The 24632-nt window shown below is 42.5% G+C and overlaps 3 protein-coding genes across 5 annotated transcripts in view; 2 read left to right on the forward strand and 1 right to left on the reverse strand.

Annotated features, from left to right (window-relative positions):
• Positions 1–24632, reverse strand: part of LOC126563823 (epidermal growth factor receptor) — a 371336-nt gene that overhangs the window by 221243 nt on the left and 125461 nt on the right. The gene's annotated exons all lie outside the window — the stretch shown is intronic.
• The window catches only part of LOC126564362 (zinc finger protein ZFP2), a 505414-nt gene that overhangs the window by 41699 nt on the left and 439083 nt on the right, over positions 1–24632 (forward strand). Inside the window, exon 1 of one of the 2 annotated variants that reach the window (XM_050221387.1) lies at positions 21339–21343. The exons of the other annotated variant lie outside the window; for it this stretch is intronic. The gene's annotated coding sequence lies outside the window, so the exon portion shown is untranslated. Of the gene's footprint in view, positions 1–21338; positions 21344–24632 lie in introns of those variants that run through there. 2 annotated transcript variants of the gene reach the window in all.
• The window catches only part of LOC126565923 (paired box pox-neuro protein), a 28398-nt gene continuing 25608 nt past the window's right edge, over positions 21843–24632 (forward strand). The window contains exons 1-2 of the mRNA XM_050223126.1: positions 21843–21847; positions 23863–24059. Coding sequence (XP_050079083.1) covers positions 21843–21847; positions 23863–24059 — 202 coding nt within the window. The remainder of the gene's footprint in view (positions 21848–23862; positions 24060–24632) is intronic.

Raw genomic sequence — 24632 nt, forward strand, 5'->3', positions numbered from 1 at the left:
TAGCTTTTTAATACATAAGTTGGCTAGTGTTTAAAAAATAATTCCTTACAAAAATACGAAATATTACATATGATTGAACAAACAAACTCCATCATTAGCCAGAAATTGAACCACCAGCAAACATAATGACGCTTCTGTGGTCTTCCGTTTCCTCAACACACGTACACTCTAAACGTTTCTTGCGAATCATAATCGTACCGTACAAAGAGTGTCATTAAATGTAGTTTTACAAGCGTTTTAATTTAACCGCCGTTTTGCTGGGATTTAAATGAAAGATGTTGTGGTGTTTTTCACCTCCAATAAGCCAGATATGCTCATCCAGCAAAGAATCCAGCAAGCAAGCGTACACAAAAAAAAAAAAGAAGGACTGCCTGAAATGTTAAAAGAGTCAAATTGCTTCAATCATACGCAGCGGCACGAATTAAATTGTGCTCGAGACGTATTTCGCTCGAGGCCACAACGTCCAACCACCGACTGGTTCGCCCACCAAAATCCTAATCCAAGGTTGCTGCTGATGTGCTGCTTGCATTGTAGCGTTTGTGCGTGTTTTGGTTTGTACTTAATCAAAAAGTAGTTAGTTTCAAAGCGATGGCCGAATAAAAAACGTCCAAGCGCTACCACATTATGAACCGGGGCCACCCACCCTCTCCCATCAGGCCGCACCACCCGTGTATCCTAATGAATAAAATTACAGTCGAAATGCAGTCTAGAGAAGGCGACGAACGGTGCTGTGTCCAGTTTTGCCAAGTCTCGTTGATGCACGCACAGCATGCAGCGAACGTTCTCTGCATGGGCCGCTTGGGGAAGCAAAAACGGCGAAAAAGCGATCTTGGTCGTTCATTTATATGCTAATTATCGTCCCCCGCATCATGGCCGGAAGGTTAGCCAGAAATAGCCGACACTGTTTTGGCATGTTTTGTGAAGCTTCCGTAAGCGTTTCTCTGGTCTGGTCTGGAATGTTTGGAGGCAAAAGGTTGGTTAGAAATCTAATGCAAAAGGATGCATTGGAGCTGAAATTGTGATAATGCCGAAACCTCCTCCACAATCGCCCGAAGGGTTCGTTTGTTTTTAATGCTTTAATATCGCGTCGGTTATGATTTGGAGCTGCAAATCACTGGATGTTGCATTCTTGTAAGGAGTGGAGCGACCGAGCGATCCAAGGCATGATTGCTCATTGGCAGGCAAACGCCGACTTCTTCTGCATGACAATTACGTCGAAACGGTCTGGTTGTTTGGGCTGCATTCTGTTGAAGCCCTTTCATTTGGGACCCAGTCCTCTGGATGCAATCGTAAACGGGTTCTGGACCGACCGTTGTCTCATGTTGAGACAGAAGCTTAACAGTGATTGTTTGTCTGTTGCCGGTAGCACAAAGAATGATTCGAGAAGAGATGTTGTGTGACGAAAATAATAGAAGAAATGCTGAAAACGAGGACTCTGTAACAGAAGATTCAGGTAATATTTAAGAATGGAAAGGGATCTTCTTTCTGTCAAATTAATGTTCTGTAGGCTTCATATTGAGTCTTGGTCTTTTAAGTATTCTAACTTAACAATTGATTATTAAAGAACTCCAACTTTTTTTAAAACATTAAACACTTCACCAACAACCAAACCAACTAAACAAATTACGCCTGCAGCTATACAAACTCAAAACATACCCCTTTTGGTCGCCACGAAAGCTCGAACGAAAGCTTTTAAGCAGACACCTTCGGAGCATAACTCCACCCCACCAAAACCACCAACGACAACAGCATGTACGACTGAAGCTTTCCTCGAGCATGTTGCTCCAGTGTACGTTCCGTTTTCTCACATCTGCTGCCTTGGCTTTAAATGTAAGCCCCCACTATTTTTTTTTACACTGAGCTTCCATTTCTCCTTTCCTTTTACGGCAATTTAAGGGAAGGACATTAACCATAACTGTCACACCAGGTAGGTTGTAAAAAAAGCTATTCCTGCTACGAGACAAAGCGAATGCTACAGGGCTCGATTAAACAAAACCTAGCTGGCGAAGAGCTATTATGAGCAGATGAAAATCCAGCAGAATGTAGCTTTTGACTCACCCATAACGTATCGCAGTTTATGCTGGGCGACCGTCTTACGGGGCCGGGAAGGTCGAGAAGAAGCGAAAGATCACTCAACATCGATGGAAGGCTCATTTTTGGGTACATTAGGATAATTGCTATGTTGTGCCATTGTTGCCGCCTGCATGTTTATTTCGGTGGGGAAATAAAGCAGAGGAATTGCATGGACGAGAGTAACCGTTTCTTCATCCATTTGTGTGTGTGTGTGTGTGTGTGTGTGTGTGTGTGTGTGTGTGTGTGGCGCCTCTGCGCCTCTAAATCCAGCACACCTCACACCGTATGCGGTTGCGTTTCGTCAATCAATCAGACTCCGGCTGCAGGTTGCTGGTAGGATTCGGTCGTTTTTCTGCGCGCTCCGTTGCTTGATCATTTTCTTCCCCTAGGATGAATTTGTTGTGTGGTAATCTTGTGGAACAGGAAGACTTTTCAGTGTGCCTCCGCTTGGTACAATGTGAAACAGTTTCGTAACGTTGGCAATTTGTTACTATCGCCGTGGCGAATTGGAGCAACTTCCGTTCTGATGTGTCCATTTGTGGTATTTTTTTGTTTTTGGTGGCGAATGCTCCTGTTAAGTAAAGCTAAAGGTAGTTGTGTTGGTAGAAAATCGGAAATGAATGGGTATTTATAAATTCCCGCCTTTTGCCACGGATGTGAGCAGGTGAAACGATTTGATGTGGCTGTTGTTTTTTGCTGGAAGTATTCCATGAAGGGATTTTCCGTGGAGGAGATTGAGGAGTTCATAAAATACTTTAAAAATTGGCTTATAAATAATTGCGCAAGTTGTGTATGAACTATAAATGTTTCTATTGTAAACGACGGTATAAATTATACGAACATTTTGCGTTCAAAGTTTACGATATTTATGTATTTATTATAAAAACTAGTTCTACCGCGATTTTGGCGCGTCCAACTCTACTGCGACGAGTCAAAATGACTGGTAGTTATTAAACAAATGATTTTAATAGTCTGACTCACATTTTCATATTTCCCTAAGTACGTATCTTAATACACATTTGATTGTTTGTTTCTCACACCGGCATTGATAAACCATCAAATAGAACAAGTCTTAATAATTTATCCTGTTGTGTTGCAACCTCGAAGAATCAAATCGTTTACAGCAAAATATTCAAGGCATCAGCCTAGTTATTCATAAAACTGTTAACTTAATTGGTTAAGTTTTTGTATATTATCTATTATCTTATAGTTATATTGCAAGGAATAAATCTGTCGGTTGTTTATTATCACCTTTTTTCAGAATTTCGTATTAAAATACGCAGTTCAACTTTCCACAATATCACCAGTCAGAATGGTAACCACCATGACTCCTTAAACAGTGAGACCCCGCCAAGAAGGTATTCGTCAGTCATGCATCAACATTGATAGAAGTATTTTACTATGAAAAATAAATCAACTCAAAAGGTATGAAGTCAGTCATAATGACTCGACTGGTCGGTAGTTCTAGTTTTAAGTATGACGGCTAGTCGCCGTATTGTAATATAATTTAGGATAGATATTTAATTTATTGTTACTTGTTTTAATTGTATCTTATTAGTTTACTTATTTAGCCTTCAATCTTCGTAAAGGACGGAAGAATGACGGAATTATCAGGACATGGAGAGAAGTCATCACAAATGTCGTCATCAAATCTTTCGTTGAATCATGAATATCTAATCCAATGGACGAATTCCACGGTTTTAACGTATAAAGAATAACACTTACACCAGGGATAGAAACAATTTTCTTGGACAATAAATAGAGACTGGAATTGCAAGTCAGAAATCTTATTTTCGTTGAAATAAGTTGTTGGATTCAAGCACGATTTTCCAAAACAACATACTAACATGAAACGTAACAGGAAAGTAGGAGCGACTCGGTCTGCGGCAGAACAAATGCTCAGTAGAATTATTATATGCTGATAGACCCAAAGAAATAATGTTTGCCTTTGAAGACTAGAGCCATTTACTCTAGATTGACAGGAAAATATAGCTCACTTCCGAGCTCCTTCGTTATAGGAACCTGATCATGAGTCTTACCAAAATTTACTCCTTCGCAGCTGGATAAAAACATCAGCTTTGATCACACACAGATGGTTTACATTCAGTTTTGGTGTCTTCTAGTTTGCTAGAAGACGCTTTTTGATAAAATTATATCAATACTCGTTCAAATATTGTTAAAACGAAATTAAGACGTCAATACACAAATTTTCCTTGTACATGCATTAATCTCTAGTTCGTTAAACATGATTGATACGAATAAATAAGCATGTAAAGTTATTAATAATATGATGTGATTATGCTGGTGTGCTAGGTTGTATGGATGATTTTACTTGATACACAATTAACGGTTTAAAAAAACGAAAAAAATTCTTCTATCCCATAAAATAGATTTTCAATTACTTTTCAGCTGCTCGCTGAATTGTATAATTGTATAATTAACTGAAAGTTTACATGGACTGTTTAAAAAAAAAATATTTCAAGTTTGATCATTAAACTTTCTTTTCAATGGAGGTATAATATTCTGGAAAATGCTGCAATTCATTTAGTCCCATTAAAGTCATTTTAGTGGATTTTAGTGGTAACATTATCTATCGAGCAGAAAAAAAGAATTGTTCAAAGAGCCAACTTTGTGTGAAGACGGCAATCCGCTGTTCGCCTCACTCTAGCAGCCGCATCTCGCAGGCTATGCTCCGCCCTCTGAGCAACCATTTCAGTTCGCCCACGGAAGCATAGCGAACTGCGCTCCGAACGTCCGTTTCAATGCTGGGCTACACCAAGGACAACATAATCGACTGGAACTCTCTACGGGGCGAGCGTGTCCTGAACGGAATCCCTCCGACCGTTCAAACCGTTTCAAATGCTACTTCCGTGGCCGGGGGACGGCCACCCTTTTGCGACGACGGAAGTGGCATTTATCGAGCAAACGGACCTACCCATCCAATGTATCCGCGAAGGAGTTAGCGAGCAGCTGAAAGCGTTTTTCACGGGAGCAGAAGTGGTTTTGTGACAGGTCGAAACGCTGTTACATGGTGTTGCAGAAGAGAGGACGAAGGGGAAGAAGGAGTGGAACTGGTGGTGGCGGAATGGATCGTGGGAATGTTTGGCCCTTTGTTCATGTACAATAACTTCTAGGCGATGGATGATACAAGGCACCTTGGGTGATGCGAGTAAATTATAATTAGATCACTGAATAGAAATGGTTTCTTTCTACTAACCGCTGCCAACATGTGGGAGCTATTTAAGTTTTGTTAAATTTCTTTTCAATATACAATGAAATTCCTGGCGTGAAGTACAGTTGATGCAGAAAGTGATCAAGAGTTTATTGGAAGAAAATAGCATCTAAAGTGTCATTTAATGACCCTTTACAAACACCCAGTTCGAATACCAAAGAGAGTTCTGCGGAAGATTGCACACTTGAAAATGTTGTAAAAATGTTGGATAATTTGTTAATGAAAATTTTTAAGTTGCACTAGTGTTTCGAAAGCACATGAAAAATTAGTTTCTGACACTAGGTGACTGATGTAAAATCCCATTCGAAATGTCTTCCCGACCTCAGAATTGACTGTTTAGTTGCTCATAAGAACCTCGAAAAATTTTGATTTCATAGAAAAGAAATGCTTAAAATTGATATTTTATTCACAATTTCATAACTTGAACTGAAAGGCAGAAAAAGCAATATCATCACGAATATAAATCTACATCTGAAGATTATTCTAAAATTGTATTAATACCAATCAATTTTAAAGAGTAAACTCTTGCTTTAAAATATGAATTTGTGGCCAACATTTCATCGAAAAGAGTAAGGTTTTCCTGCTGATTTAATTAGCCTTATCCGTCCTGCTTGTAAAATGTGTTAACAATAGTTTAAAGAAAAATGATACAATACTTCCTGTAATAGTTATCGATCTAGTGATCGGTTTTAAAATATGTTTTCCTTGGATTTCTAAACAGCAACAACCGAGCCAGTGTTTCATTATTTTAATTGCCAGGTATTTGAAGCTGTGGAGACACAAACAGTAATAGGAAGGAAGTTTAAAAGGGCTATCGAATGACGTCCACCATTTTGGGCAATAATTTCTGCTCCAAATAGTCATCTGAGCCAGCTGAGAAAGCAACGGAGCAGAGATTTCAATCTTGTCACCCTAACTCCGGCCACATCCATAGCTGCTCTAGTTCAATTTAATTCCCATGGTAAAGGAATCGATTCCCTGCTGTCGCGTAGAGAGCTGTTGGTAAGGAAAGTATGGCGAGCAAGTGAGGTTCGTTATCGGAAGTGAGCGTTTGAGCAAGTGGCAGCGGATGGGTAGGGAAAAGGGTCCGGAAAACAAAACGGCCAATTTATCGAAACAACATTAAAATACGCACGCACATCGTCGGCCAGAAAGGAGTGGGAAAGGCTTGGACAGACGGTGAAGAGATCAGGGCACACGTTGCATGTCCGTTTCTATTTGTTATGCTACGCCTGCGCTGGCGCTGGAACCGAAACCGGAACTTGCCACCGTTCTTGCTTCCCGCACGGGCAAGCAAGCTGGAAATGAAACCGTGGGCTACCGTCTTCATTGGCTCACATAGGGCTGTGCTAGTGTTATCCTGCTTTGGTCAAAAGCTGTACAAAGTACGGTGTCTTGCTCGCGCACCCTTACCGAAACGATTCTCATCCCTTACGCAATGTGTTCGAGCTGGTTGTGCCCTCGAGTTCCAACCCCTCGAATCGGCCAGGTGCGCGTGACTGGTGCGATCTCTTTTTCACCCCCGGACGTCGTACGTCGGTCCAGGCTGGCGAACGCTGCGAGGATACTGTGGAGTTACGTTGCCAGCCCCTGACCACTAGTGGCTGGAATGTGGTTGCGAGCGGGCGCGAAACCGACGACGATCGTAGGCTCCGGTGTTGGACGTGGTACGTGTGTTTCCAGTGCGTTGCGAGACGTTGCGTTGCGGTGTTTTGGAACGGTTCTGATTCGGTTCTAGGCTATTTGCTGTTTCCGTGTGAAGATTAAAGTGTGATGTTTTAAACGAGAACGTTGTGTGTTTGTGTGGGAAAAGTGTTGATGGTAAAGTGATAACAATCCATAAGAAACGGATTGAAAGATTTATGCTGCTGACTGTGGTGTTAAGTGGAGTGTATGAAAAAGGTGTATTGTGTTAAACTGTAAGCCCAGATGAAAAGCTGTGTTGTTAGTTAAACTATACGTTGGTTTAGAACCTCAACTGGAAATCATCAGCAACAGTCCATTTCTTCGTATGCTATGCCGATTTATTAGATTCTCTTATTGCTTCATTATAAGGTAATATAATCTTTCGATGTGGCTGGTATTAATATAACCTAGCATTGTTTAAAAAGATTAAATTAACAACATTATGGACAAACAATCAGTCTTTGAACTGAATAGTACACATTTTGAAAATTGATTAAGCGTCCTATTTATGCACAGAGAGATTCATACTGGAAGGGAAAAATATTATTAACCACGATGGATAAACAAATAATGTAAAAACGTCGTTCTGTTGTCAAAAATATCTAGTAAAACATCAACAGAAAACAAATTGGCGATAAAATTCGCAGGAAATAATTAATAAAAATACTAAGATAACACAAAAAATATTCTTTTCTAATTTCGTCCAATGTTATAAACATTGGGAAATAGTTTACATTTCTTTACTGTGAGTCCTTATGAAACTTATATTTTGTTTTACATTTTGTAAGTTCAATAACAATGTAAAACAAATATGATAATAAAATAAGTCTTCCGGAACTGAGACTCATAATTTTATTTACTTTAGTAACAAATTAGATTACCTGTAGAAATTGAAAAGATTCACGAAATTTCGTTTGTAATCGCTTTGAATGATCCTTTCACTATATTTCTGGCGGTATCCATGTCCTAATTAATTTAAAGTCTTCATATAAAATGAACTTCTTTAAAATGTTTGAAACCGAGAAAATCTCTCGATTGTTTATATAATTTACTCATCATAAAATGTGTTAATAATACGGTATTGTATCGTCATATTTAATTATAAATAAATAAATACAATTAAATGTTTGTAACATGCGTTTCGATCGATGCGGCTTTCTTGTGAATAGACGAAAAGATCCTCAATTGTCCATTACAATTTTTTAAATATTCGTGAGTTTCGCGCTGCTTAAATTTTGCATAAATAAACAAATTAAGAATGGAATATTTTTTAATAAAAATCGCATCATAATGGTAAAATTTCATTAAATTTATGGACTTTTTACGACGAAATATTTTTGGACCATACGTTGTGAAAGCTCTAAACATACAAAAAATATACAAAACAGAACCATTTTGTAAAACACATTGAATGATGCTAAATCGTGTATGAGGAGTCGTTTACAATCTTAAAGAAGTGTATCTTTAAAACAAAGTAATGAGCTAAAAAATAAGATATAAATCTTAGGTCATAGGAGCGGTCACGTGTTCGAGGTGAGAGCAGCGCCGGTCCTTTACACAGCAGGATCGAGTTTCAAATCCGATCCCGACAGTTCCTCCGTAGTGAGGACTGTTAGGATATAAAAATTCTAACATACAGTGTTTTCAACATATTTTGTCCGATTTTGATGTTCTTGGTTGGTTCCCAAATAATTTGAAAAGACCAGCAGTTCGATTACAATTTAATTCGCCTGTAAATTATCTCAACAAAACGTACATGAACTTGATAAGGATCAAAATCAGACAACAACAAATCAACCATCCCACAATATATTCCTTGAATTTCCAAAATTCGTATCCTAACACGCGTACGTAACACATTCTAAGAACTGTTAAAATTAAGCACCAAAACAATGACTACGTACATAATGAGCCTATTATGCTACCCAGACTCGGTATGACGAACTGGTGAACAAGCTAATATCCTGCTCATGTTCTAATTAAGGTGTGAAGCGGTAGTTCCCCCACGCAATAATCTTCCGATTCGTCAACCAGGTGCCTGTCTCGGGCACCTCGTTTTCTGGTAAAATGAAATCTCAGGTGTATGAGCAATATTCACACAAGCACCCACACACACACACGACCCCCAAAAACGGATCATGACGGGGTGGCCTAACACTTTTGGCACTACACGTATCGTTATCTGAATCGTCGATCTGACGCGATAATGTTTCATGCGTTGACGCCGTTCCGTTGGTGGGCGTTGGTTGTTGTACTGAGGTTTCTTGGTGAGGAAATACATCATCATCAGTGCAGAGCGCAGTTTTTCGGTGCCGCGCTCTAAAACGGTTCAACCTGCCGTACATTTTGTGTGGCTCGAAGAAAGGTGGTCCTAAAATGTATTCACGAACGCGATGAATAAAATATGAAATTATCTTAATTAAAATAATTTTACTACTACCAAAACCAAACCCCCTTTAACGCAAAGTTTTTCGGTGCACACTTTCGGCCGGTGATTGTTTGCTGTGAATTTGAACCATTTCATCGCTCCGAAATGTCACACCTCAGCGCAGTTTGGGCATCCGTTCAGAAGCAGTGAAGGCGCGCGCAATTGAAGTTCGGTAAGCAGCTCGAAAGCGATACGATAATATCTTTTGGGTTAGCGTGCAAATCGGCCGTTACATTTAAATGTCTTCACGAGGCGCTCACACTTTGTAAAAGGCTCTTCCTGCCTTGTCGGTTGAATGTTCCCGATTATGATTGTGAAATGGGGTCCAACGCCACCGGGGCGGGATTGCTTTTTTTTTTCGCTCTTCCTTCCATTAATCGTAACACACGGAACGGGGAAAAGGTTTCGGGGGAGGTTACGGCGTTTGTTGGAAAACTCGAAGGCACGAAGCAAATACCAAGAGGAAAATGCTCGATTTTATCACATCAAGAAATCACGATTTTAACACTTTTGGTGTGCACGGCTTGAGTGGAACAGAACATTTTACGTACGGCGTCGACCACGCCATTTAAGGGAGCTTTCTTATTCTTCCGCGTGCAGAACGTGCATGATTGGTGTTTATCCTTGTTACTGTGTAAAGTGTGCGCGAGTGCTGCTTCGGAGTTAAAAGCCCTCCATTATTACGGTGCTTTAGTTCGCGGTCGAAAAATTGCTCTTTTGAGCTGTGCTTTGAAAGGGCAAGAAGAGGCACAAGGGAGCGAAGAAATAAAGGACGCACGAACCGAAACGACTGTCGTCAAAACAAAGCTGGACAAAGCTTTGGATTGTGATATGTGTGTGTGTGTCTCGCAAGCACCGTGCAATGTTTGGAACCAGTGTCCAAAAAACAACCCCAGAACCCCAGCAGCAGCCTGCAAAGCTCAAACAGAATCCGTCCAAAATCGTCTGAAGTCAAAACAAAAATTTGCATAATTACGTACGTGTAAACTACACTTGTATTATGCTAATCCGGTGGTTTATAACTTTCGCATGCGCTCGCCTCACTCTAACCGTAGTCCGAAGAAACGTCATTTCGTGCGCCAAAATCATCAACTGCCCGGTGGCCACAACGGCCAAAGGGCGCTGTCGGGCATGCATAAAAAAAAAACAAAAACAGCACGGTCCCGGAATTATGGTCCGGAAAATCGGTCTCAGCCGGGCTAGCCTTTGCCTGCCAAAGGCCAAAACCGTCCTTGACCGGCTTTATCTGTTTCGCGGCGGTCGCGTTCGGAAAATTGACGCCGGCAGAAGCGCCACAAGGTACGTCTGCGCGATGTTCGGTGCGTGTCAAAACGGAGAGGGACACACACGCACGCAGGAAGATCGTAAACTATCTAGAAAATTGGGCTCCCGGTTTGAGTTCGCTCGTGGTGGCGTTGGAAGGAAGTTGGTGGTGGGTAGATTGGGCTCAACGAAATCCGACCGAAAAACCGTACCGTTCGCGCTCGACCAATTAGTTTGCTCATTAGCATCCGGGGGACATTATCTGGTCTTTGGCTCACATCGCGGCTAGCGCGGCTGCTTACAGTGTTACAGTTGGTGACGCTTTCTGGGTGGTGGATCGATCGAAATTGATTGGAGCGTTGACGATATTGGGTCAGTTTTGTTGACTGCTGTGGTTGGCAATGGTGTGGCGAAGCGCGTTGAAGCGCGATTCGGGTTTGCTTTAATTGTTGGGAACAAATTGATATGATTAAATATGGAGCAGCAGAATATTAGCAAGGTGAAAGGAATGAGTAAGAAACATGAGGAAATCGATAAAATGTGGAAGTTTATAGGAAATAATACTAACACTTAAGACAGTTAAGTAAAATTCAAAATGTCTTTAATTAAACAAACATAAAACTCCAAACGTTTAATTGGAAAATCCAACATAACTCAAAAAGAAGGGAAATGAAAACAAATAAATGCTCTATTTTGTCGCATCGCATGTTGCAGTGTGTGGCATTTTGACACAACGTCTTTAGAGGAAATAGAAGGTTCGTAAATCATCAAAATATCGTGTACTGAAAATATTTATGGCTTCCTTCTAGTTGGTCTGTCGCATAATACCCTTTCGACAGGCAACGTACTACTTCTGTGCCACGGCGCTCAAATAAATGAGAGCAAAGCCCCATGAATGAATAGGACGATTTAAAGGATGTTTCATTTGGGCGATTTTCCCCAATTACAATAATACCACTTGTCGCAGAGAGCAACCGTTTATCATAAAAGTATATCCATCTGGCCGATCTATTCCCTCGATATCGTTTCTCCATCTCACAGAAGCTCACTTCCTTTCGCTTGCCCGCCGAGGCAACGGAAGCTCATTTAGATGGCCGCGCCTGATTTCCATTTGCTTCGCCTATCAATTTTCGCCTAACGATCTTCACACATCGACTAAAAAGGAACTCACAAGCTGGCAGAAGCTGTGATGGAGCATGTCTCCGTCGAGATATTTCCCGTGCGCCCGCCAGTAACAAACGACCGGTAGCACCTTTCGCCCTGTGTGTTCCATCTCATCAAGGCAGGAAAGGTTGCTCCAAAGCTACCGTTGGCCGCAGAAATCTTACCAACTCTCTCCCTTCTGTCGAGCATAATCTGGCCGGCATCCCCCACCCCCGGCGCGATACGATCGCCGGAACGCTTCCGATGAAAAATGTGGCTATGTAAATTTTCAACAAATAGTTATTATCTATTAATGAGCCGTTGACTGCCGGTGTTCATGGTTTCGTGCAGGTCGGGGCATCTTCTTTGATTGCACAAAATAGGTTCATCTCTGTGAAGCCGACTCCAGCGTCGCCTGGATGTAGTCATCTGGAGAAGCAGCAATAAGGCAGGCTAGAAATGGAGACAGAAAAGAAACATCAGAAGCTTTGGTTTCATCTCGGTTTTGATGCTCGGATCGAAATGTCTTGTCACTCCCCGGTGTCCTGCTCGAACCGGGGAAGGGGGAGGGAGGTCTGTTAACGATGTCCGATCGGGATCAGTGCCGAGAACGAATCGAAGCGCGTCAGTGTGTGCGAGTGAAAGAGCAGGACAGGACGGGGGCGCCAATAAAATTTAGATAAATTTTTATGCGCCTCCAAATTTATTGATTTGGGGAAACAACATGTCAGTCCGTAAAAGATTATGACTTCACTGGAAATTTATATCAATTAACGTAGCTTGCGCACACGGATCATCCATGTTCCGTGTTCTTTTTTAGGCTGCTGCTTGTCTGTGGCTATGCAAACGGTAGTACGAGAAGCGTATCTTATCGTCCTGGAATCTGTCTTTCGTCAAATTAACGAAATACTAAAGAATGTGTTATTCGTACGGCTCCGTGTGCTTCTGGATTAATCGCGCCGTGAGGTAAGCGTTTTGGAGGGTTTGTTTTGCTCAGTGCGTTAGTTCTTCAATAGCTGTTGCACGGTACTTTTTTTTTTGGCAAATGATCACAGCATCACACTGGATCTTCAATCTCAAAGCTTCGCATGAACGTTTCGAAGGAAGTCACAACGCGGGAAGGAAACCGTCAATTAGGTTTCCCCATCAATGCTTACCATGCGTATCCCAAAGGTTCTGCATAATCAACGTTCGATCAGACGGATGAAACGGCGTGTAAAGTCTGCGAAGCTGACGGGAGAGAACTTTGGACGTGTCATATTTTTTCCTCCCAGCCAGCGAACTCTACCGAAGTGTATCGAAACGGAAGGAGGGATTTGTTCGATCCCCATGAACAGCATGCAAAACAAGTGCTGTCGATCGGTGTGCCGTTACACTCGCCCCTCAAGGGGAGAAGATATTATCGTAAACTAACCTGGTGCTGGGCTAGACCCCCGGGGGGGACACAACATGTCCACGCCGTGTTGGGTCCTCGTCAGGGGACCCATCCGTACACCGAACCATGGTGGTCATTATAAAGTTTGGAGACAAATTTTTGGCCATCTCTCACCCGGAGCTTGGCGAAATGGGGGAAAAATAAGGGTTATTTCGCGAAACGGTGGCCTTCTGGAGTTGAGAAGCTGAAGAAGAGAGCTCACGCTGGTGATGATCAGCCGGAATGTTGCGATTTGTTGCTGATGATGATCGTGTAAATTTTAACCAAAAAACTGCTGCGGTGCTTGCGGGAACGTGAAGCTTGTGTGATATCGTTCGAATGGGTTTCAATGGTGCGTTTAAATTGGTTAGTTTTCATTCAAAAAGCTCACCGGGGAACGGTGGTTGCTTCTGGTAGATCGCGTCGGAATTGAGCGGTAAGCAGAGACAGCAACAAAAACAAACCCCCAAAACATTATTTCTGACGTTTCTGACGATGCGACAGGTTGTGATGCTCGCACGGGAAACCGTGGTACGGCGAGATGCGATCCGGGATAAACGGAGCTAATGAATTGAATGTGATGAAATCAGATAAGCGTGACTCGGTTCGCGAGATCGCTCCCTCTCTCTCTCTTTCTCTCCGCAGCATGTCAGGAAGTCAGGATTCGTATGGGACAAGGTTGTGCAGCGAGAACTCAAAGCGAGTGATGGAAAACCTTTACACTCAGGGGGCCTTTGGGTCGGGTTGGTTGTAATGAAGGTAGTTTACGTCGATCCGTCCCGAATGGCGCTTCAACCACTGAAACCGTTTGAGTGCGTCTCCGAAAACCAGAGCGTCCCGGGCGCTGTAAAACAGGATACCATTAAATTATACTGCCGATCGTCGGGCCGGATAAGCGGAGGACTCGGGAAGCTGTGACTTAAGGGTGTGGGAATCATGCATACGAGGAGGGGACGCAGTAGCTTGAAATAATGTGACGCTCAGTGCAAAAGAGCAACAACTAGACGGGGAATGGCTTGAACATGTGATGAGGATTTATTAATTCGAACAATATAGCACATGTTTTTAAGGAATGAAGCTGATGAGGATTTTGTTTGTATACTATTAAGTAATTTTCATTTAATTAAGGTACGAATTGACAAATTGAATCCTAACCATGATAAAATGGTGAAGTTCAATTCGACAAATTTATTGGCTTCTTTAGCGTTAGTCACTGTTTCGATCGTTGTTTAACGGCAATTGTTTTAAAAATCCTACTTTTATGATTGATGTTCATTGTACGTATATGAGACGTTAATTTGAGAAGTTTCGGTAATTATGTACACCAAATTAAAAAAACTTCCCAGTAAAATAAAAAATAAAAAAACGGGAAATTTGAGCTAACGAATAAATTTTAAACCTTATCACCCATCCGATCAGCTGTGCCTGAGCTGATAAAAAAAAATCAACCTTCTTATAACACTGTGGCATACACCGCATACGGCGTGAAGCATTTTTGCAGCTATAAAGCAATCAAGCAACAACTCCATTCGGTTGAGTTTAGTGTTTTACGATGCGCTCGGTGCAAGGCAAAACGATATCTCCCCCAAAAAAACGCCTCACGCTAATCCCTGTGTCGTTCAGCGCGTATTATCGACAGCGCAAACGACCGCGAGAACCGCTTGTGTTCCCGCTAGTGACGATTAATGAAAAGACAGCCATCACGGCGAGGCCAGCGTTCGTAGGCGTACCGGCTCCATAATGAGGTGTATCGAGGACTACCGTTTCAAGGAATGGGGCAAACAAATTACTCCAACCGACCAACCAACCTCAAATGCAACCCGTTGTGCATGCATTCGACGCGAGCCGTTATCTGGAAACCTTACGCGGGACCGTTCGCGGTCCGTTTTTGGCATGCGAAACTTTTGACGCCACGCACGTGAAGTGCATTTTTCGCGAAAGGTCGTGTTGCACGATGCGTGTGCGTAAGGGCAATCGTGAGCGCATATCGAAACGCAAAACAAGTGTTTATTACAAATCACTCTTTGAATACATTAATATTTATAAAGACCCCTCCACTTTGCATTGCCTGTAGGGTCTTAGGGCAGGTGCGTCTCGGGCAGGAACCTGATACGCCAGCGCCAACGCAGTGTATGGTGAGAACGACTTTTTTTTAACAGCAATCAGTGCATAGAGGCAATAGGGAGGTAACCTTATGATGGCCACCATCCGCACTAGTGGCATCACATTATGGGACTGACCGACCGGAGACTGGTGTGCGAGAGGTTTCCCACAGCGTCGTGGTTCGCGTGCACGGGAAGATAGATTCGCGCATTTCCATCGCAACCATCGGTCGGGTGTTAGACGGTTCGCTTAGGTCCTTATTTATCGGCGAAAAGAGCAAACCGTATGTGATATGCGGTGCAACATGCACACATACAAGCATTGCGTATCGCGCCACGGTTTTGCCGGTCAGCCATTAGGGGCAGCACATGTCGTTGTCGCGGTGGCGTAGTCTTGGGACGCACTCCGGCACCGTGCGTTTATCGAGCGAAACCCATCGCGGGTGTCGCGTGAGAAGTGATCCTGTCAATCGCCGACGCTGACGATGGCGACCGCTGTGTTGGGCAAGATCGTGGCAATTAGATTGCAACGGTGTAATTGATTAAAAACAGATTCATGCTGGGCGAGTGGGTTAGCTGGTGAGAGGAGCTGTGTTGCCTTGTTGGGATGACAGCTTAGCACGGCGGTGTGTGCGGTTTCGATACGTACGCTATTGCGTATGTAAAGAATGTGTAGCATACGAGCACGGTTAATGTAAATGGAGTTTGTTAAAATAGCTAGAACCCTAATATTGACTATTTCATTGGATTACTTAAGCTGTCACAAGGCAAAAGTTTGAAATAAAATTTCTTAACTTTGGTTAAGATTATTTGTTACTAAGCCCAGCAAAAATTTTGGATACATTTATAGAAAATCACAACAAGCATCACAACAATAAAATAATTGATAAATGCATTTTATAAACAGCTGATTTTCTAGCAATAATTAATTGAAAATTTTATGTGGTTGGATTAAGGCCACGATACACGGTTTCCAAGATTTCCAAGTGAAAACTCAAAAAGCTGAAACTCTCTCTCTTTCTCTTCATCCACAAAATCCCATGGAAACGCATAGGAAAAGGCAGGGAGGAGACCCAGCCTCGAGACTCACGAACCACGGCTCCACGTCTTCTTCGTCGAACGGCGGGCACCACATTCGCGATATTGACGCCGCGATCTCCTGTCCTTCTTCCTTGCAGAAGCGTTAAAGGATTTTATAGACGCACTGCACTGTTCAAATCACGCCGGTAGTCACCAGTTTGGAGTTACTTTTCGCACTAGACTTTCGAACGTTTGTATTAAGATTATGCGCTAACTCCGCTTGGTTTCGTGGTTGAGATCTTACAAACTATTCTTTATTTCGTACTTCGTAATCTATTTGTAAATCACCATTTAGCACTAAGCTAGCAAAGCGTCTGTTTATATGCTTCGATCGAGACGCCTGCTACAGATCTTCCAGCCGCCGCCGCCGAGATCTTTTTGACGTAAAATTTTCAGCAAACCTTTTAAACTGTTTGACATATTGTACTCGTGTACTCAAGGCTTTATTATTAATTAAAATAACTGTAGGAATAGAAGTTTTTATTAAAACTTCTATTCCTACAGATTCCTGCATCTGAATATTTCGATCGATTCTTGCTAAAACTTTATCAAGGAGATGTGAGGTCTCACCGGTCACATTCTAAAGTCACACCGGCCATCGAATGGCTTACTAGACTTGCCGATACTACGTAGTTGGATTGTCAGTCCTCACTGGGGATTGATCGGATTTGAATTCCGGTCCTGCCGTTTGAAGACCGGAATTAAAGAGCACAATAATAGCAAATAATTATTATTAGCACTTGACAGTATTTTATTCGTAAAATAGGAGACAAACTCCTTTTTACTGTTTATTTTTAAACATTACAAAAACAAATTTTCTTCTAGCTTCGCTTGCAAATAAATCATTTATTAAATTGTTGATATGCTAAGCGCTGTGATTTCTAAAATGTGTGATTTCGTTTAGATAGTGACCATTACGTTAAAACGTAGCATTAGCTTTATTGTTTCGCTGTCATTATCCATGGCGTGTAATAAAACGAAAATTGAGTTAAGCCACTCAGAACTATTAAAAGATCGTTTTTGAGGGTAAACGATACAGGTGCCTAAAACAATTGCCATGCAAACAAACCATAGATCCTTGAAAACTGGAAACATTTTATGCTTCTGTGGTAAATTGCCTCGCGACGGAAAACACTTGAGCTGTTTCGATTGCGTAGAAAATGATATCAAATTGTGTCCCGAGCTTTAACCTGTTTCCGCTTCTTTGGACGCTTTCAAATCATCAAGGTTTATTTTTAATGTCATTGTAATAAAGCAACGAGACTAGCGGAGCAGTCCCTTTTTCCCTCTTGCCTTTCAATCACTTCACATGGTCCGCACCATTCCCATTAGATGTGCTTATAATAATTTAATTTATGTTTTTTTTTGTTTCGTTTTGTTTTTAATAACATTAAAGGATAATTAAACCGAATAACAAGCCCAGTACATAAACGGTTCGTTTGCTTCTCCTTTGGCTGTGCCTCACTGTGTGCTTAGTAAGCCTTTCAGCCCGGTTCTGAAGCGTACAGTGGTGCCGGCGGAACATCGATGCCGATTGGAAACTGTGGTACAGTCTCTTTGTTCGCCTGGACACACGGGCCAAGAACATGGCTCCAAGAATGAAGTGTTACCATCGTGATTAGTCCGAAAAGTTTGTTTCAGATGATTCCACTTCCCCAACGCTCTCGCACTCGATTTTGTCCAAGCGGTCTCGTCTTTGGTCATTCAGTTTCCTTGTTTTGTGTTTTGGTTTTATCGTCACCGAGAAGCGATGCGATGCGGGAAGATTCCCTTCCTTCGGCGGTTTCGTCGAGGTCGCGGCCGGAATCGGAAAACAGATAAACATTTACGATTTCTTACGCATTTATATCATTTTATACTGGGATCTCCATTTTCTGATGTATGTCGGGATCACATCCTCCGAGGTTTGCCGAGGTTGACGTTTTCTGGCCCTGTCCCGGTCAGGTTGGGTCGGGTTGAACCGGGGCTGGGTGCAGAAGTTTAATTGTTTTTCCGTCTCCTTGCTGGCGTTGTCTGTTTCCAGTTTATTTTCATTCATAAAATTAATGTTTTGTCTCTGCTCAGGATGGTCAGTGTCGCGGTAGTCGTTGCCAACGCCAATGCCATCCATCGTTGTTTTGTTTGATATGTTTGGGACGCACCGGGACGGTGGTTTGTTGGGTATGGTGTTGGTGAATGGTAATTTGTTGGTAGGGCGTACTGCAGTCGATCGATTGCTCGGTCATGAGCAATGACTGTGAGTGTTGTATGTTCAAAGATAACGGGTGAATTTATGGCGAATATATTTGCAAACTGGATGTAAAGGCATCAACAAGGTGATCAATATCGATTTATGAGTAAAGAAACGATCGGAATCGATCATGATTTGTTCGGCGGTGGATCAGGACAGACCATAGTTACTTTGTTCGCAAGTTCAATAACACCTTTTAGAAAACTGTTTGTTGCGTGTCTATAAATTTTATTTCTCCGCTTTAGTAGCTGACTTGATGAGCAAGTTGGGCTAGATTTGTATCCAAGTGTCATACAGTCGATTTAAAACTCACAGCTCAAACACTCTTTCATGGTCAGCGTACAGGTTTTACAGAATTAGGGCCCTGGCACCACATCCATATGGGTAAAATTTTATTTTCCATTTAATTAACGCTTAATTTGGATATGGCCTAGGAAGGCTTCTTCCCATTCTTAGCGAAGACAGCATCAACGTTTCATGAATGACGGTATAAACTGCTGATGGACACGGGAGATACATTGAAGCGTTTTTTACCACTCTCGGCCACACGATCATCTACGCGAGATAATGAAGGCATCGAGTTCGCTAGAACAAAGGACACAAACCACAAAAATGTGCAAATTAAGGCACTGAACAAGCTGGTCCGCGGAAAACAAACCGTTACTGCACTGCGAGTTACCTGCACGGGAGAGCCTGACGGCGGTAGTGAACACATTTTATGATTTTCCGTAGAAATGTTAACGTCCATAAAAATTTGCTACCACTGCTACCATGTGGATGTGTGTTTAATTTGCCTGCTGAAATCGCACGGGAGGAAAAGCGCAAGACATGGCTCCCAGGCATATCACCACTCGCGGTGTCACTACGGCAGTGCAGCGCACCTAAAGAGAAAGGAGCACCCGAGTGAAGGAAATGAAAGGAGAATAATCGCCAAATTAAACGGATGCCACTGTTTGGTTGTTAAATTTCGCGAATGAACGACTGGAAACGGTTTTATCGACAGTTTCGCCGTGGTAGTTGAGCTGGTTGGTTGTGTGAGGTTGCAGGTGGAGCGAGCGGGTTTGGATCCACTTTCTCGCAGGCTACACTTCTGAGTGTGACAGCTTTCGCATGGCAGGATGGATACATGGTGATTAGCATGTGTGCAAAGTGCAATTTATTTGCTTTGATAGTATGTGGAAGAAAATGTATAGTGGGAAAGGGAATACAAGGCTTTAAAAGGCCGGGGAAAAGTAGGTTTAATTACAAGAAAAAATTTTAAATTAAAAATTTAATATCCTGTAAATCGCACACGACAGAGCTCCTTTGTTTGCCTAACCTTTATGTCAGAGCTAAATTAACAACAGTTTAAAATGATTTTTCAGACTTGGTTGTCCGGTGCCTGTCTCATGACATGATCAACAAATAGGAATCATGTAACGCTTAGTGACAGCACAAAAGTGTTTACCATCCATGCAAATAATATTTAAAATAAATACAAACATCTTAAATACATTGGACAAATTAAACACAAATTTTCATGTCAGGTGCACCTTAGCTTTAATTTATTATTCGCCTTTTTTACATATAAATTTTATTTTTTAAAGGAATTATTTTATGTATGTTGCCTATAAATTAGTCGTCAAGAGCACCACAAGTAAATGAACATCAAAAATATTTATTTCCAATCTGTACACATAATATGCATGCTCTTTTACGAACAGTTTAGAAAGCCGCTTATCTACAAATTCCGTAAAGATTTTATTTTCGATAACCTTTGACTAGGATTTTTTCCTTTTCATCAAAAAGTTGGAAATTATTCCATCCACCACAACCGACTGTTAAAAGGTGAACGTTTCGGCAACGCAGTATCACTAATCATGCTACACATGCTTATCCCTACGCAATTGTCTACACGCAAAACGGATACGGCTACCATGGCTTAATCAGCAGCCAATGTCCACACCGTACCCCCGGACCGTTTGGCAGGCTTTTCCGGAACGACGCACTTAAAGCAGGACTCCGCTTTCACCCCGAACCGCGATGATAAATATTAATGAAGAGACAAAGTTCAACAACCATATCCTCGGGCCGCGGTGAGCTGATTGCTGAGCAAAGGGGGGCATTAACGGCGCCGACCGTTCGGCTTGATCGTACGGTACCGTGGTGGCCACGGTTTTGACCACGCGTCACCCAACGGGGTTCGTAAAACGCGTGACGCAGGACATAAGTTTTGGGGGCGCTACCACACCACATTACGGCTACGGCTTTGCGATCGGTATTTGCATAAACTTATCAGAAGCCCAAGGTGAGGCCAGGCTCAAGGTGTGTAAACACAGTGAAATCCATGCGTTTCGGTGTTCCCTTTTTGGCAGAAATGGACGAATCCTGCGGGTATGATTAATTAGGCAAAATCAATCATAAAACACCCCGAAAAGCGACCGGCACAGGGATGTGACGTGCCGTGTCGCAGCGTAAAGATTGGCTGCCCAAAAGCCAACAGAATGGCGGCGAGTCGCAGTTTGGTTAAGATTTTATGCCTTTTTCGTATAAACAGTTTGTTTTAATTCGCACAAAGTTAGCTATTCAAATGACGAGTACGCACAAATGGGCTCGTAAAAAGCTTTCCCTCCGTTATTATAGCGTCCGGCTTTATGCAGCAGATTGAGTTCTTACATTACCTTACACTACCGAACGGTACATGCACCGTCACGTCAGGAGCACAAGGAGGTTTGTTTTTTGGACCGCTGGGTGGCGGTTCGAGGCAGACGGAACAGAGGGTGAATATTACGTTCTTATAATTAAACACCAACGGAACGCGTGAAAGCGTGCCCAATTTGCGATAACGCGCGAATTTGTTTATATTTTCCGCGAAAGTGTAGCTGCTGCTAGCTCGCCATCTTCGGACGCCCCGGACCGAGTTACGTAGGCGTTGCGGAAAATAGCGATTGTATTAATGAGCTACTAAAATGTGTAAGCCGACCCGGGGTAACCGTAGGCCGGTTCCGGCCGGTACCGTAGCGATGCGTGCTGAAATGCTTATGGTGGTGAAGTATTCGCCTCCTCGGACTGGAACGACTCCGCATGACGTGACCATAAAATTATTCGCCAAATCAAGCTCACGCCAGGCAAGAGTTAGGTCGTTGTTGTTTTTTTTTCCGGGCAAAACTAGGAGCGTAGGTATCGTACTGCAAGGTCTAGCAGTAATCAGGATGAGGTAACCGATGGTGGCATTTGGCTGCGGTCAGACAGCAGCGGTAATTATTAAGTTGATGAAAGTAAACAACTATGCGACGGTAGGGGATAAGAAAGAAAATAGGAGCAAGGGATATGCTACGGAGTATGTAGATTTAATTTCGAAACTTGTTTGACTGCATTTAACTGCAAATAATACAGAGAAAAGGTCATTTGATGCTCATATCAGCTGGATCATCATCTGGGTCTCTTCAATCAATTTAACTGGTAATCTGCAGGCATTTTACAATAATTTTTAAGATGATGTTCGATAAGATGATTGGAACAATTTTCCTGTATTTTTTTTTTGCTATTCTGAAGCCTTAACAAGTTTAGGAGTTGTTATTGGTGTGTCGTAATAAATCCATTAGTATTTTCCATTGAGACAGCTTCTTCTGCTTTTATGGTCTAGGACCTACTGAGTCAAGCTGGCCTTCAAATGGCTTATTTGAAGAGCTTGATACCGATGTAGTTTGGTTAACAAGTCCTCTCTACGGAAACGTTCCCCGGATCCGGCCCAGGTAGGATTTTACCTCCGATTCTTCCGTATGGATACCGGTGGCGTTGTCGTCTTACCACCGGCGTTATCTTAAAACCTGCAAAACAATAAATTTTAACCATTTTTTCATATTCACTTGTGTCGAAAGAAGCATTATTATTTGTTTGCATATTCTTCACAATTTATTTTAAGCAATATTCTTCAGTCCCTTTAGGGAAAAAGTATTTCTTTTTGTTTCGATCTTTTGCTAATTTTTATTCGAACAATATCCGCACGGGTTCAATAATCTTGTTAAGTAAATTAAAAAAATCATGAAAACAAAAGTTTATGATAATATTTTGTTTAATTATTTATTCAACCATCATTATTCTTATTAACTAAGGGATGTGAGGAAAAGAAACAATATGAAGTTGAAAAGCACACGGATCGTTAAAACAGATGAAAGGAGGAGGTAGGTAGGTAGGTAGAGGTAACAGATGAACACGCGTAGACGAGAATGAAAGCAGGACGGATTATGATACGTAAATGTTTAATAACTTTTGCTTACTTATTCGAAGTAGTAACTCACTTGATTTTGAATTTTCTTTATAGAAAATCTATTTAAATTGACACGAAATAAAATTCTATTGAACAGTTTCTCTACTATTACAACATAAAACCACTATTTCCAGGTTTAATCCTCTGTAAGGCACCCCCGCTACCTTACTCCTGAGTTCACTTGATTAAACCTTTTCATCGTGTCGGAATCATATCCTCAAAAGAAAGCACCATCAAAGTGGAACGGTTTTTATGTCATTCCATACCATCCAGGGGGGACAAGGATTTTTGTTTTACTTTCAACATTTTACGACCTTTATGCATAGGCTTTCCAGGACATTAATATCACCACCACCGCCGCGCGAAGGGCACACGGGATAAGTGGGGTCCTTTCCTCAGTTTTCTCAGACTGTGCAGGGGTGAGCCGGTAACGTAGTGTGCACTTTCGTCGCCTTGTGGTGCGCTTGGACGGGTGCGTTATGCTAATTTATTCCTCTTAAAAGGCGTTAATTAATGAAATTACAATATTTTCACAGTATAAATCCGACCCACACAGACTGGGTGGCCGGGGTTACGATGAGTGGTGTTGATGTTGGGTTAACTTTTGTACCCTATGTTTATGTTATGCTTTTTTTTGTTTTGATAGTGTCCACCAAACGGGGTCCTTAACATGGGTTCCGTGCTTGTTCGGGGGTTGTTGGGTCATCGACGTGGTCGATTGTTGATTCACCTGTACCGAAAGAAAGGTACACGATGGAATGAAGGAAAAAGAAGAAATCTGGGAAGAGAACGAATTTGCCATCGACTTGTGGCTGCCGTTTGGCCGCCACCGCAGCCGCGCAGTCGACAGGTCAAGGGTGTAGAAACTCATAACGCATGAGCTTTAGCGTAAATTAAAACAATTCATCCCGGCTTTAAGAAGTGCAGTCATAATAAGAAAACGAATTTTCTTCCCGTTACAGGCCGGCAGCAACGGCAACGTCTACCGGTGTGTCAGAGTGCAACATCTCCGGACCGGGCAGTAGTGCAGCGGCATCAGTGGCGGTCCACGTAAAGTCCGAGCAAGTCCGGGCAGGGTCAGGACCGGGCGAGACTAAAATATCTGATTTCAAGACGGCAATCAACGCGCCGCCAAGCATCGCCGAAATGCCCCACACCGGTAAGTGGAAACGCTCATTAGATTACGGCCATAATTTTCTTAGATTAAGCCCCGATTAAGACCACCGGTCCGGCCGGCCGACCGTGTAGCAAAACGGCAGAAGTCGATCAGTCGCGGCGGGCACATCATAGCTGTCCGGATCATCGCTACTGTATCTGTATGTGGCCCAAGAGTGGCGAATAATTTCGCACGCTACGTCAACGCTGAAGGTGGTAGACCTTCGGCCGAATCGACTCACCGTGGCCGACTACTTTCGGTGCACTTTGCAACGGTACGGAGCGTGTCGCGTGAATGCGCGTGATCGCGACGCAACGGCGATGCGTATCGGTTTTGCGGAATGCATTTACCAGGCATTATTGGAAACTGATCACCTACCTTTGGTCGGTGCGACGGTGGGTATTGCGATGAGGTTCGTTCCCCCCCCCCCCCCCCCCCCGATTCAGGTGCATCGTGAACCTGTACGCCTTATGAGATGCCTCGAGCACGCCATCACCGACCGGTTGCATTAAAAAGCCATCGTATTGCGTTCTAGAAGAAATAACTGGTCTAATTGAAAAATAATACACCCATCAA

Source organism: Anopheles maculipalpis, chromosome 3RL, assembly GCF_943734695.1.
Source record: "Anopheles maculipalpis chromosome 3RL, idAnoMacuDA_375_x, whole genome shotgun sequence".
NCBI lineage: Eukaryota > Metazoa > Arthropoda > Insecta > Diptera > Culicidae > Anopheles > Anopheles maculipalpis.